This window comes from Chrysemys picta, chromosome 10, assembly GCF_011386835.1.
Source record: "Chrysemys picta bellii isolate R12L10 chromosome 10, ASM1138683v2, whole genome shotgun sequence".
NCBI classification, from domain to species: domain Eukaryota; kingdom Metazoa; phylum Chordata; order Testudines; family Emydidae; genus Chrysemys; species Chrysemys picta.
In genome coordinates, this window is record NC_088800.1 from 27,529,294 (window position 1) to 27,543,731 (window position 14,438).

At 43.2% G+C, this 14,438-nt stretch overlaps 2 protein-coding genes across 7 annotated transcripts in view; one reads left to right on the plus strand and one right to left on the minus strand.

Annotated features, from left to right (window-relative positions):
* Positions 1-1,358: 1,358 nt before the first annotated feature.
* Positions 1,359-9,733, plus strand: CCNB2 (cyclin B2). Of its 4 annotated transcripts, XM_024101829.3 has the most exons (10): positions 1,834-1,968; positions 3,185-3,283; positions 3,590-3,718; positions 3,803-3,925; positions 4,365-4,535; positions 4,610-4,768; positions 5,139-5,375; positions 6,275-6,415; positions 7,580-7,690; positions 7,969-8,262. In XM_024101829.3, the coding sequence occupies exons 3-10, from the start codon at positions 3,614-3,616 to the stop codon at positions 8,071-8,073; spliced, it is 1,152 nt and encodes a 383-aa protein (XP_023957597.1). In that variant the 5' UTR covers positions 1,834-1,968; positions 3,185-3,283; positions 3,590-3,613; the 3' UTR covers positions 8,074-8,262. The 4 variants fall into 4 exon arrangements, with proteins under 4 accessions (XP_005285016.2, XP_042709795.2, XP_065414353.1 ...); XM_005284959.5 differs by lacking the exon at positions 3,185-3,283 and having other exon boundaries at positions 1,359-1,968; XM_042853861.2 differs by lacking the exons at positions 3,185-3,283; positions 7,969-8,262 and adding an exon at positions 9,591-9,733 and having other exon boundaries at positions 1,812-1,968.
* Positions 9,734-11,026: 1,293 nt separating this feature from the next.
* MYO1E (myosin IE) overlaps positions 11,027-14,438 on the minus strand; it is a 150,441-nt gene continuing 147,029 nt past the window's right edge. For all 3 annotated transcript variants that reach the window (XM_042853860.2, XM_005284961.5, XM_042853859.2), the window contains 2 exons: positions 12,317-12,486; positions 11,027-11,704 (listed from right to left, as the gene is read on the minus strand). In XM_042853860.2, the coding sequence (XP_042709794.2) occupies positions 11,628-11,704; positions 12,317-12,486 (247 nt within the window). In that variant the 3' untranslated portion in view covers positions 11,027-11,627. The remainder of the gene's footprint in view (positions 11,705-12,316; positions 12,487-14,438) is intronic.

A 14,438-nucleotide genomic window follows, 5' to 3' on the forward strand; every position in this document is an offset into this window, starting at 1 on the left:
AAAGGGGGGGGGGAAGAGACAGGACACAATATGGGTCAGGACAGATGGAGCTTGCTGGCAGCAGCTGCTGTCTCAACTTGCTGATCTACTGAAAAAGGCAATGTAGTTAGAGTGGGGTCAGCATACTTAAAGGGGCAGTACGCATCTCTCACACACACACACAGGGTGTGTCTGTCTGCCATGCTGTCTCCCCTCCCTCCATTTGTGCTGTCTTGTAGAGTGTGAGGCTACATTAACAACAATCTGTTAACCCTTGGGAGCTCAGCTGAGTGCTAGTTCATCATTTACCAGTAAGGCATTCCCTGGGAAATATCCCATCCGCTGACTTCACCACCTCAACCAAGCTTCACAATCATCATTGCGGTGTACAGTATTAAACTGTTCACTTAAAACTTATACTGTGTGGGTGTATATATATATAATATAAAAAATAGTCTTGTCTGGTGAAAAAAATTTCCCTGGAACCTAACCCCTCCTTTACATTTTTCTTATGAGGAAATTGGATTTGCTTAACATTGTTTTGCTTAAGGTCACATTTTTCAGGAACATAACTATAATGTTAAGCGAGGAGTTACTGTATCTTGAAGCACTTCATATTAAGGTTTCAACAGCTAATTTTCCCATTTTTCCATTTTAAAAATCAAGGTTTGTAGATACACTGTAGACACAACTTCATATGCTAATGGCACAGATTTTAACCACCAACTACATGTTCTATAAGCTTGTGCTGCAAGATGAGCTTCTGATAGGTTTAGTGGGCCCTCAATGCCAGAGAGACCTTGGTATTTTGTTGGATTTGGCAAATATTACTAAGGGTTTGGTTCACAAGGTATAAAGGGCCTTGAAAGCCATTAGGAACTTTTAACATACCTGTATATAATATGAAAAATAACTGGATGAATAAGAGAAAAAGCACTCATCTCTTGGTTCAGCTCACTAAACTGTGTACTGAGCTGTAGTCTATGTGTATATATAAAATATAAGAAATGTAGATTAATAACAGTTAACTCGTGATTAACTCAAAATTAATCATGATTAAAAAATCAATTGCAATTAATTGCACTGTTAATAGAATACCAATTTAAATGTATTAAATGTTATCGGATGATTTTCTATATTTTTAAATATAGCCATTTCAATTACAACACAATACACAATGTACAGTGCTCACTTGATATTTGATTACAAATACTGCAGTTGCCCTGTACCAATGATAAAAGACATGGTATTGTTCAATTCCCCTCACACAAGTACTGTAGGACCAGCTCTTTAGCCTGAAAGTGCAACTTACACATGCAGGATTTGTTACATTACTGCACTCAGGGGGCGCTGCACAGGGCGGAACGGGGCTTCCCTCAGCCCGGGAGCGGCCAGGCGAGTCACTCCTATGTGCGCGAGGCCGCCCCGCGCCCAGCGCGCCCCGGGCCGCTCTCTAAAGACCCGTCTCTCAGCGCCGCGCGCCGCGCTTGCGGAACAAGGTTGGTTCCCTTCCCGCCCTCATCGGCTCTGGCGGCCCAGCCACGAGGGACCGACCGGCCCCGTCCGAACGCTGCCTCTACCCGCCGTGACTACGTGTCCCAAGCTCCTTTGCGCAAGGCCGAGCTCGCGAGAACTCTCAGTCGTAGCCGAGATCCGGCCCGGCTCCCTTTGAACCTTTGTTTTTGTTAAAATCTCAATTCCCGCGGAAGCGCTTCGAAGCCGGTTTTCCCTTCCCGGCCAAGGGTCATCGTCACGGCAACGCATGGGGCGGAGCCCGAAAGCTGGGCCAATCAGATGAGAGCATCGTACGAAGCTGTCCAATGGGAGCACAGGCGGGGCGCTATTTGAAGCTGAGGGCGGGGCGCTAAGATAATAGTGTAGTAGCTGTATCAAGAGGCGGAAGGGGTGTAGGGGTCGCGCTCGCTCTTACAGCCCGACCGTCTCCAGTCAAGAGCTGCCGTCCTCATGGCGCTGGTCCGGCGCGCTGTGGTGAGTGCGGGTCTAGGCCGGCGGGAGGCTTGGACCGCGGTACTGAGCTGCACTGGCTGCTGGACCGGGCAGGAGGCTGCAGAGAGCGGGGCTGCCAGAGCAAGCCCTGGGGTCGGGGCTGCGGGGAGCGGGCTGATGCTCTGCTTCTGCCCGCACTGGAGAGCGCCCGTGCGGAGACCCCTGCTGTCGGAGCACTTGAATGTCCCTCTGCGGAGTCCTGGCTGGGGACACTCGGAGGCTGCGGCCCCAGGCTGCACGTGAAGCCCGAGCAGGGCTAAGGTTGTCGCTTATGCTACCTCAGCTGCCCTACTTGCAGCTCACCTGCTGCATAACGATCGTGTCAACACTTACTGCCCCTCCAGAAGGGGTTTTCCTGTTGCTATAGTAAATACCCCCCTTGGGGAGCTGTAGCTAGGCCAATGGAAGAGTGGTGTCTATAGCAGGAGTTAAGTTGGCTTAACTGTATCTCCCCGGGGTGGGAGTTTTTCCCACCACTGAGTAATGTGGTTAGTTTTAGGTATAGGCAAGGCCGAACAGTGACGGTCTGAGTGGTTTCCCTGGGACAAATTAGACATGCAGGGCTGGGGTATTGATCTCAGTTATGTCTGTCAGGCAGGAAACTCAGCAGATGGCAAGAGCAGCCGTTACGATCATGCTTTCCTGTGGGAGCAGAGACAGAGCTGCTTGGGCATGGAACTTGCTCTGGAGACGAGATAGGGATTTCCCATCAAGTAAAATGCCTATTTTTCCTGTGCTCAGGGATATGGGATTGTTTACATAATTCAGAATAGAATACAGCTGACTCTGTTGGCCTCCTATTTTCTGATGGGAAGTGTTGCAAAAGCCCAAATATGGGCAAACTGCTCTGACAAAAGGGATAACAAAAACTTAACTTCTACCTTGTGACCACTGAAATGTTCTTACAGAAAAGTAAGTTTTCTCATAAGACTTGTGCATATGTAGATGTTACCCTTTTTGGGGTGATGCTTTTTTACCTTGTTGAAAGCTATAGTCCTTATGAAAGATTTTTAACATCACAGTAACAAACAAAGAGGGCTGGGTTTCGGTAAGGCTTTTCAGGGCTTGGATGCTCTCTCTAAAACTGAGTAGGGGAGTATTTCAATGCTTTGAAGTACAGCGTGTGCACGAATAACTGACAGGCAACCGTGTCTTACCATGCAGTGTAAAATGCATAAGGCAGTAATTCCCTCTCTAGGTGATGACATAAGAGAACCCAGTTTGGTCACTGGATCATCTCCATGGAAATTCAGCTTTAGTTACAATTGGGTGGACACACTAAATAGCTAAGCCACAGGTGAGCATTCTAAAATTGATGCTTAAAAAAAAAAAGCATGGTTTCCAGTGAGGAAGAACAAGATTTGGGTAACTTCATCTCTAATCTCGCTAAATGTAATCAATTTTTAATTGCACTCTCGATAATAAATCTAATCTAATTCTCCTTTATTCACCTCCCCATCCTGCTGAGCACTGTTGTGTGCCATGAAACAAAAGATGGTGCAGTGGCACATAGTGTGCCCAGATACCATGGTGGTGGGTGACTTTGAGATTAGTAATCTGAAAGTAACTAATTCTATACCTTACTTACAACTTTCCCTTGCAGATTACTAGAGGGGTGGAGAATGCTATGACAGGACTTAACAACAAAGCCAAAAGTCAAGTGACTAACAAAAGGGCTGCTTTGGAAGAGATTGGGAATAGAGTTACAACCAGAGGAACACATGCAGCCAAGGTAAAGCTGTAGAACAACTCTAGCTGTTGTTACAGAAAGGTAATTTATTAGTTCTGTGTTAACTGTTCCTCTTTCCTCTGGTAGAAAACAGAGAGCTTCAAAGTACCTGTAAAAACTACAAAAGGAGCTACTAAACCAGCAAATGTAACTGCACAACCTAAACCTCCAGCTGCAGTGAATTTCTCTCTTGAAGAGACTGTTCCAAAGGTAGGAAATAGCAAATTCCTATGCCACTCTCCAGTTCCTAACCTTTGGTCCTCCACTCTAGCCTTTTCTAGGCCAGAGCTTTAACACTTGGTCTATAGATGTGCTCCATCCCCTTTTCAGAGAAAGATCAGATTAATTTTATGATATTATTCCTGGCTTCAGTTGGTTAGCTCACAGTAGCAACTATCGTGTGATGTGACATTAACACTACCTTTTTAAGACTTGCAAAAGAACTTCAGATCATGAAATATATCTATAATTGGGTAAAGGCCTTATATTGTCGGTATCTTAAACCCAAGACTCAACATGCCATTTTGGTGGCTGCTGGTCTAGTTTAGTTTACAGGCAAACTCACAACTCATGTGGGGGGAGGAGGGGAAAATCTTAAAATGAGAGACTTAATGCATGAACCTCAGTGACTATATAATCTGTCTACTAGATCCTGTCTCCAACCCCTATGGATGTATCCATGAAAGAAGAGGACCTATGCCAAGCTTTCTCTGATGTGCTGCTTAACAACATAGAGGATATTGATGCTGATGACTGGGAAAATCCTCAACTCTGTAGTGACTATGTAAAGGATATTTATCTGTATCTGAGGCAGCTTGAGGTATGGATGCCTAAGTACTACACATTCAAGTGAAATTAAGCTTTCAGTCTGTTTCATATTAATCTCTTTAACAGCTGCAGCAATCAGTACGTCCACACTACCTCAATGGGAAGGAGATCAATGGGCGTATGCGTGCAATTCTAGTTGATTGGCTGGTTCAGGTCCACTCAAGGTTTCAGCTCTTGCAGGAAACACTGTATATGTGTGTTGCGATTATGGACCGCTTCTTACAAGTAAGTAGCTAAAACATAATAAGCCTGTACAACATGTGCTTGGATCAGGAGACTGTACTAATTTAATGAATCTAAAATAACTCTTGTTCTCTGTTTATGGATTCTGGGTTACAGATCTTCCAGGCAAACTTAAAATCTGTTAACTTAAACTTTCAACCTGAGCTAAAGTGGAGGTGTAAGGGGGAGTTCTACTTAACACAAGTCATTCTAGGGACACAGATGCATCCCAGGATAAATCTAGATGTCTTGCATGCTGAAAACTTAAATAAATGTACTGACTCACTAAATGGAAACACATACCTTGTACTTGCTGAAAGATAATACATCATGAAGATTAAACAGTTCTCTAAACTCATGTTACCTTATACAGATTCACCCAGTATCCCGTAAGAAGCTTCAGCTGGCCGGTGTTACAGCATTGCTTCTTGCCTCAAAGTATGAGGAGATATTCTCCCCTGATATTGCGGATTTTGTTTACATCACTGACAATGCATACTCCAGCTCTCAGATCAGAGAGATGGAAATGATGATTCTTAGGGAGCTGAACTTTGACTTGGGACGCCCTCTACCACTCCACTTCTTAAGGAGAGCATCAAAAGCTGGTGAGGTAGGTACTTCCTCTAGCTATCTTAAAATCCTCCTGCATGAAAGACACTAGTATTGAAGGCATGGAATGTCCGGACTCCCGTTAATAACACTTCATTTAGGCAGTGATATCTTACCTCATGACTTAAAGCATGATGAGCTAAAGGAGGCTCATGGGGTGTGGGAGGGAGACTTTCTGGTGGGTGGGCCATGTATATAGCTGAATGCTTGTTATAGGAAAAGGACTGAGCAGTATTGAGTTGCTTGTCTCCATGACCACAAAGTAACTTATGAATTGCAGCAAAGGCTGATAACATGAATGTCTCAACTTTTACAATCATGTTGAGGCTTCTGTTCTGTCTTTTTTTTTTTTCTTTTTTTTTTTATTTAAAGATACTAAAACTGTGGTTGAAATGTATTGTGAGCTTGTAAACTGAAGGGAGACAAGGAATGGAAAATTTAATAGTAACAGTTTCACTTGCCAGCTCAAAGTATGGAAGCCTTATCAGGTGAAAACAAGCTCTAATACCTCAGCTTACTTTTGATAAGTGTTTAACTAATCCATTGTCTTACTCTAGCCTCTTCAGGGAGAGGTGGGACTCCCCTCATTTGCTAGGTCTGTAATGCTAATATTATGCTGCAGTGCTTGTTGCAAACACTACAGTGACACATGCCTGTTAGACTGAACTTGAGCCCTGTTAACCTGGGAAAACAAGTTAAGGTTCTTGTCCTCCTTCTCCTGAAGGAAGATATCAAATTTTCCCAACAACATAGTTGCAAAGACTTGTATGACTGAGAACAGGGTCGACAACTCTTTTCCAAACAGGAGGAAGAACATAAAGTAGATTAACTGGACCACCTTGACGGTCCTATTAAAGGAAGTGACAAATTTCATGAACTAACAAGCTGTTGATCTGGCAGGCTGATGCTGAGCAACATACACTAGCAAAGTACCTGATGGAGCTGACACTCGTAGACTATGATATGATACACCATCATCCTTCGGAGATAGCAGCTGCTGCCTTATGCTTGTCTCAAAAGGTTCTGGGGCAAGGCAAATGGGTGAGTTGCTTTTGTGAGGTGTTCAAGGCCACAGAATAGACTGCTGTCAAACTTATGAAGCATGTAGGCTACACTCCAACATAATAGTGAGGTCACTGCAAAGTATATCTGGTAGTATAAGTAATCCAAGAAATGTTGTAATAAATGGAACCGTTGTAGCATGTTGCCCTTAAGCATTGGCATGTTCAGGCCTATCAGTTGGAAGGCTAGAACATTTTTGTCAGTGTTATAGTGCACAGGCCCATACTAGCTAAGTAACTAAACTAGCTTCAGGAACAACAATGGCAGGAAAAGCCAGCTTGACCACTAGGTCACATGCCTTGAGTATTTTCCCTTGCATTAAAAGGTCTCATCTGCTTCAAAAGACAATTTCAAAATGTCCTTGAGCGCTAAATAGCTAAGCCTAGTAGTAACTTTCAGTCAGTGAAATGGTTTTGGTCAGTATCTGAATTCCACTCCAGGAAGCAGTGCGTTCTGATATTACAAAGAATGGTGATTGCATGATGTTGAATTCCAACCACAGCAGCTGAACTTCAAACTATCTGCACTAACTTGTTAGCTTGGTTTACAGCTTTTGCATAGAACCAGTTTTTGGACGAGGTAGGGAAACACCATGTCTAGGAAATAGTATCAGGATATCACAGTACCAGTCTTACTGGGACAGGCAGTCAAAGATGTCTACTTGTGGCCCTTGGGCAATTTTTAAATAGAAAACTTTGCACCTGGATTATGAACAAAACATGTTTGAGCCCTGCAATTCTTAAACTCAAGTGTTTGAATCAGCCCTGCTGTTACAGGTGCCCTCTCCTCCAGCCCCTGTGCTGCACAGAGCAGTTAAGTGTGCTGACTAGCTGCTTAGCACCTGTTGAGGATTTTCCTGCCCGCTCACAAGATTCAAGAAAATCTTTGGCCTCCTTGATGCTCCTGAAATATGGTTGTAAGGATTTCATATCCATAAGTTGGATGCCACTACTCTAACCTAATAGCAAGGATGATTCTGATCTAAGCTACACATGGTAAAGCTCAAGTTGAACTTGTCACCTCTAATGTCCAGTCTAACCCTAACTTATTACAATTATTACCTGAAGTAAACTGTAGTGCCTCAGGCAGTCTTAATCTGTTTTAAGATGCTACTCTAGGGTTCTGACTAGTCTTGTATTGCAGGGTGTAAAGCAGCAGTACTACACTGGGTATGCAGAAGACAATCTTGTGCTAATTATGCAACATATGGCCAAGAATGTAGTAAGAGTAAATGAGAACTTAACAAAATACACTGTAAGTATATGCTAAGGGCAAATATCTAATTGTTTGAAATGTTAAGTAACACTAATTACTTTGACAGATGTCTATTGCTTCAGTTTTACTCTATATAAGAGTGTGCTCTTGCTACCTCTTTTGACTATTAAGCAACTTCCTGACCCCTTTTCAAAGTGCTTCAGTGGACATGGGTAGGTGGCTTAACCACTTACTAATAGATCAGACTACTTATCTCTAGCATAGCACAAAACAATGTAAACCTGATATTTACTGAACAGTCTCTCTAATTCCTGCAGGCCATAAGGAACAAGTATGCAAGCAGCAAACTCATGAGGATCAGCACAATTCCTCAACTGAACTCCAAAACAGTCAAAGACCTTGCTTCATCTCTCTTGGGATAATCCTAGGGAGACAATTCCTACTCCATGCACTTTGTCAACATGTGCCTATTGAGGCACAACTGCTGCTTTTGTACATAGCCTTCAATCTTAGTACAGACACCTCAGATTCACTCTGAAAGCAAACTTTTAAACTTGCCCTTTAATGCTCTTGTATATCTAGAAATAAAGCTCCTTTTTAAAAAAAGAAAACCTCTCCCTGGGCATTACTTACAGTAAGTGTAGATGGTGCTTATGAGAACTTGACTTTCAGAAGAAATGTGAAAAGACCTCCTTAATTAGTAAACTTTGGGTAGACTTAAGATGACCCCCTCCTAATAGGCCAGCAGTCAGAACCTTCACTGTCTAAAACAAAGGGTTCTAGAGTATGTAGTTGACATGAATGTGGCAAACAGAAGGGTGTCTAGCAGTAATCTACACTCATAAGCTGGAGCAGCCTGGCTTTTGGGGGTGGGGGGAGAGTAAAATCTTCAGTTGCCTCAAATTGGGCAAAGTAGTACATGCAGAGATGTCTCTTATATCTTATGTAGTTGTAGTCCCATAACAAGCCCCCTGAATGTCTACGTTTAGTAACTAGAGTTAACCATTGCCTGATGCATGGAGGCCAGCAGAAGTGGGGCATGTATAAGCTATAAACTGTCTAGACATGAAGTACAGCTATTCTTGCAGGGCTGAGCTGATTGGAAAATGGAAAAAATCATCCACCCCTATAGCTGACACTTAACTTAATTCCAATCCATGTAACTGAAGCTTCCTACTGCTATTGGAAGGAGGAAGATAGTAGGAAACTGGCAATTAGAGTAAAGAAAAGGGTTCCCCCTCCTAGAGCTGCTGGAGTTAAGCTAGTGAAACTACTACTGAGTTCATTATGAACTATCCCAATGGAAGGCTATGGGGCTAGAGAACATGTGATTTGGGTGTTCACCTAGGAGGTGGGAGACCCACTTGATTAGGTACCTGTGCAGGGACTTGAATTTGGAGTAGCTTCAACAGAAGACCAAAACCTGCCCCAGAAAATCTTCTCCTCCTCTGCTCGCTAGAGTGCTTTCCTGCAAGGTGGGAGACCCAAGTTCAGACCTCTTCCCAAGTCCTGAAATGGGTTAAGGCCTAAACTTTCAGTAAGTTTCATGGCCATTGGAGCAGTTCCAGGCTTAATTAAACTACATATTGTACAGCACTCTGTGATACTACCCTAGCTAGTCTCAAACCATTTTATGTGTGTTGAAAATGATAGTTTTGCCTCACCTACTGCACTGAGGGTGATACTAAAGGTAAATGTTTTGTTTTTGGTGGTGACCATTCTACTGCATACTACCAGGTCAGTGTGGTTGCCTGAACCCATCTCTATTTACATCACTGTAGTGATGAGGAGCCTTATGTAGACCAAAATTCCCTTTAATCAGTGCTATACAAACAGAACAAATTTTGAGTACTTTAAGTGAGAAGGTGCCATATGCTGACCCTTCCAATCAGTATTATCTCAACTCTGAATTTTTAATCTCCTCTTGTATTTCTCCTAGTGCCTCGTGACAGATGCTGCTTCTCTAGGGTGAAGTTCCTGTGCTGAGGCAATTCTACTCCCTCTCTATGCTGAGCTGGTTACACGGAACACATTCCTAAAACTTGTTCACCAAAACATTATCCTCTCCTCCAAATGCCTCTTAGAGTAGAAGTTACTTTTATCACTTAAGGGAAGTAAGCTAATACTAATCCTGAAATTACAGACTATGCCCCCTTTTTAAAATAGTACCTTCTTTTATAAATCTTGTCAGCTGTCCCTGTCTGGCCTTTCACTTTGGATTGTAAACTGCTGGGGCCAAGGCCTATGCTTGGTTTGGCTGTTTCTGTACAGTGTTCAGCACATCCTTTTAGGTACTTAATCTACAACCAGTGCATTGTGAAGGGACAGTGGTGTTAGGGCAATTTAGGCTCACTGCAGGCCCTAAACCAACTTTAATCTTCCAGAAGACTGCCTTTAAAATCCACTTGATACTAGCTTGTGCAGTACTTACCTCTAACACAGTGGTGGGCAACCTGTGAGTAATCCGATTGCAAGCCGTGAGACATTTTGCTGATGTTGACCAGACGTAAGCACTGCCCCCCCCCCCCCCCCCCCCCAGCCGTTCCTAGCCCCTGGGAGCTTTGGGAAGCAGCAGCTAGTGCAGGAAGTGGTGAGCTGTAGGGATGCAACTCCCATTGGCCAGGAACGGCAAACCACAGGAGGGGCGCATGTCTGCAGATGGTCAACAGCAGCAAACTGTCTTACAACTCGCAATCAGATTACCCTGATGGGGCTGTATGTGGCCAGTTGCCTACCGCTGCTCTAACCACTCATACTGAATGTTTTTCTTAGCCCCTGTATATCTGTCTTCAGATGAAAGTGTCTTTTTATATAGTTGTAGACCCTACTGCTTCCTTCTCTGGAACTCTGTGTTAGGAGCTTAGTTATACATTCTGAAAAGAGTTCCAGCTACTCATGCAAGCAAAACAGATATATTACAAATTTAACAAACCAACTCAGCTCCTGGCTTCCTGTATTTTATTGATGGAGTGTCAGAAAAAGAATGGATGCTGAGGATATCTGCATGGTAAGCAACAGCCATTTTAAACGGTGGGGGAGGCAACTGGCTTAAAAGCATTAACACTGGTTTTATCACTAAAAGAATAGTGCATATTTGGAAGTACCTGGCACAAAACTTCTAATAAAACTACCTTATGGATAAGTACAGTGAATACTACATTATACATTCATACATATTTCTACTATATTAGTTTTTATATACAGTATATGATCTGCTTCTATACAGGGGAATAGCCAGGGGAAAGAGTTGTTTGCTGTAACAGGTAGAGCATTAAACATAAATCCAACATGGGCCAGCCATATTCTAATATAAATCATGGAGAAGGCATCATTGTAGAGCAGTGTCTCTTTTTTTTTTTTTTTTTTGTGTGTGTGTGTGTTGTGCCTTTTGGAATCCCTAAACTTTACTTGCAAGCAATAAACCAGCTCCATTACGATCTGTACAGAACTATTTAAATATACCATCACCAATCCTACATCTTTGTGACATGTAGCAGCATTCTTACCATGTTCCCCAGAGTGATCTGCATCAGAGGAAATGTGCATATAATGCCATCTTCATTATATATATAATATGTATAAAAACTAAAGGCACTTGTTAAATACAACCTTGCCAAAGTCCCTGGTCCCAGATTACAAAGCACTGTGCAGTTTCAGGAAAACTGTAAGGACTAAACACCTTCATTCACTCTGCACTAGAAACAGGCTTAAATATAATAAATAATTCATTTCTCACTACTTCCATACATGTATGTGAAGCATAGATTTGCACATTTGCTTTATGGACAGTAAACAGAGTGACTTTTTTTCTTGCTTGTATACAACTTCACTGGTGAAGATGCTGCTAAGAATTATAGGCCTCTGAGAAGAACTGCCATTTGTCCTCATGCGAGAGAGGGAGGGGAAAGCATCCTATTTTTCAATTATTGGTAGTGTCATGCTATCCTTCATTTAACAAAACCTTCTTCGTATTCTGTTATATCTTGGTCACATAGTTGTTGGGGAACAGTCCTTGCTTCCCTCGTAATCTGCCTGTCCACCAGCCTGAGGGATCTGACAAAAAGAGCAGAATGAACAATGAGGTTTTAGAAATCCTTAATTCATGTTCAGTCCCCCTCCTTTTTAACCGCCTTTTAATTTATGTCCATTTTGTGCAGACTGGCAAAACCCTTCCACAGCTACTCCTTAAGAGACCAAATACAAAGGGCTATGAGATTGGCTAACCTTCTGGACACACTGCAAGGCCTTATCTATTCACTTAGGGGGAGGAGGGGATTGGCATTGGAACTGCATCATTAATTGCTTTTCAGCTGATGTGCTTTAGTCATTGTCATGGTCTTATACATGCAACCAGAGGCTACGGTGGGGCACTTGATTTTGAACTCCACAGTGGGGAATAAATATTCTTTATCTTCAACTGAGCAATCTAGGGCAGGCACGATATAGCTGTGAAGGCTCCTCTTTATCCTGCCTGTCCCGAAAGCAGGCCTCCTACTGCCTCAAGAAATGCAGGAGTCATTCTCCAGGAAAATGTCCAGGCAGTTTAAACACCACCCCCCCCCCCCGCCCCATTAACAATGACAGTGTACCCTGGGGATTGTGGAGCAATTTGTGAACAAAGGACATTTAAAACAAACAAAAAACCCCGCCAACCTCTTTACTTACCTTCTTTGATTATATCAATTATGTCATTGGCATTAAAACTAAGTTCATCTGTGTCCTGAGCATCATATGCATACAGTGCTCGGCACTGCGGTACCTGAGGTTTGGGTTTTGGCTGTGGTTTAGGTCTTCCTCCAGCTGGTGGGGGCCGGTTTGTTGTCTGCCTCCGAACACTAGATGGGGGAAGGGGGGGGAGAGAGAGAGAGGAGTTATTGACAAGGCAAATACTCCAAGACCATAACTATGAATATAAATTCAACCAACCCCACTGCACTTTGCTCCATTACATCACCAGCTCAGCCAATGGAAAACACTTGCTGGATCTGAAGGCCATGCCCACCCACTTAGATTCCTCTGTAAATATCATAGTAGTTCTAGATGAAAGACGTGTTAGGTCATTGGAGCATCCATGTGCATGGAGCAGGATATAGTCCTTTCTGCCCGCACGAGGTCTCAGAGGGGCTGTAGTGGACTGTTACATTATCATCTTCTGTGATAAACTGCAGACAAAGAGGAAGGAGATTCCAGTTCTCCAAACACCTATCTGCAGAGTAACCAGATCATGTGATTTTTTGCTGCTTTACCTACATTAGTAAGCTTTGCCTTGAGACACAGAGATTGCCCAAGTCAGCTCTTCTAGAGCCTCTTTTGTAGCACTTGTAATAAAAGAATACTTCACAGAGGGCTCACCATTTGCCTTCCCCTGTTCCCAAACACACAAAACATATTTAAAGCTTAAGCTGCAGGGTGCCCTTTGCCAGAGATTCTGCTTCTGATATGAAACTCCTTCCTTGCTCACACGCTTGCTGCTGTGCCAATGCTATGATTAGGTAGGACAGTGATACTGCACCTGCACTTGCATCAGCTCCTGGAGGGGGTATGTGCGTGGGGGTGTCTGTCTGTCTATAGCTTTGATCTGTGCTCAAATGTGAAGCAGTGGGTGATGTGGTATGACCTTACCGGAGTGGCTACAAGCCCGCCAAGTATCCAAGGCGAAGTGCAAGGGGAGGAGAAGTGAGAGGAAAGGAAAGGCGCAGGCAGGAAATGGTGGAAGAGAGCATATATATATATCTTGTGTGGAGTGTGAGATGCACACAATATATATATATATCAGTGCACTCTTTGCATTAGTGCACAAAAAACCCCTGCAGTGCACTAATGCAAAGAGTGCACTGATAGGTGAGGCGGCTGAGTTGTGCCAGGGCAGTGTCGTGCCAGGCTTATATTGTGCAGCTCATTTGCTTGAGAAGAGCTGCATTTCTTAAGTGATCTATCAGTAGGGGTGTGGCCCTAAAATATGCTCGTAAGTGGTTGCGCTTTTAAACTTTGTAATGTGCTTATGGGAAGAAAGGTATGTGGGCACGTTAAAATCTTGAAGCATTAACAATGGCCAGAAAGAGTTTTTCTTAATGTGTCTATCTGCTAAGGGGATCTGCTATTGGTCTGGAATGTTTGTATTTGCTCTGAACAGATGATGACAGGCCCCAGGGCAGAACAGTCACTAGGCCCCCTAGAAAGGGATGGCTGAGGTTTACGACACTACTTTTTATCCTATTGATAACACACTAGAACCCAATATACATAAGTTGTGGCGTTGCTTGATGTAGTTAACTTTTTTTTCCCAGTTACAGCACCAGAATTAAACAAATTGTGAGCCTAAATATAAGACGTAGAATTTGTTATTTTGAATTATATATTTAAATTAAATATATACATTCTGGAATTAAATTGGAGAGAGTCCAGTGGAGGCAACGAATATGATTAGGGGGCTGGGGCCCATGACTTATGAGGAGAGGCTGAAGGAACTGGGCTTATTTAGTCGACCGAAGAGAAGAATGAGGGGGCAATTTGATAGCAGCCTTCATCTACCTGGTATGAAATCAATTATTTATAGGGTATGAAGGATCGCATATAATATATATGCTATGGAAGAGGAAGTTGAAATAAAACATACAACACAAATTTTCATTGCTAGGAAAAATATTGGACTTTATCTGATCTCGAGAGGAAAAGTCACTTGTATGCATGTGCTGAATGCGGGGCTTTGTATCTTTGGACAGAGACCAGGGGCAGCTCTATGTTTTTTTGCCGCCCCAAGCACAGTGGTCAGGCGGCCTTCGGCGGC

Excerpts from the sequence above, each read along its gene's own strand:
- CCNB2 (XM_005284959.5), top strand. The coding sequence starts at position 1,945 with ATGGCGCTGGTCCGGCGCGCTGTG. Across the intron at positions 3,719-3,802 it reads GAGGAACACATGCAGCCAAG|AAAACAGAGAGCTTCAAAGT; the intron begins GTAAAGCTGTAG and ends TTCCTCTGGTAG. Across the intron at positions 3,926-4,364 it reads TTGAAGAGACTGTTCCAAAG|ATCCTGTCTCCAACCCCTAT; the intron begins GTAGGAAATAGC and ends TCTGTCTACTAG.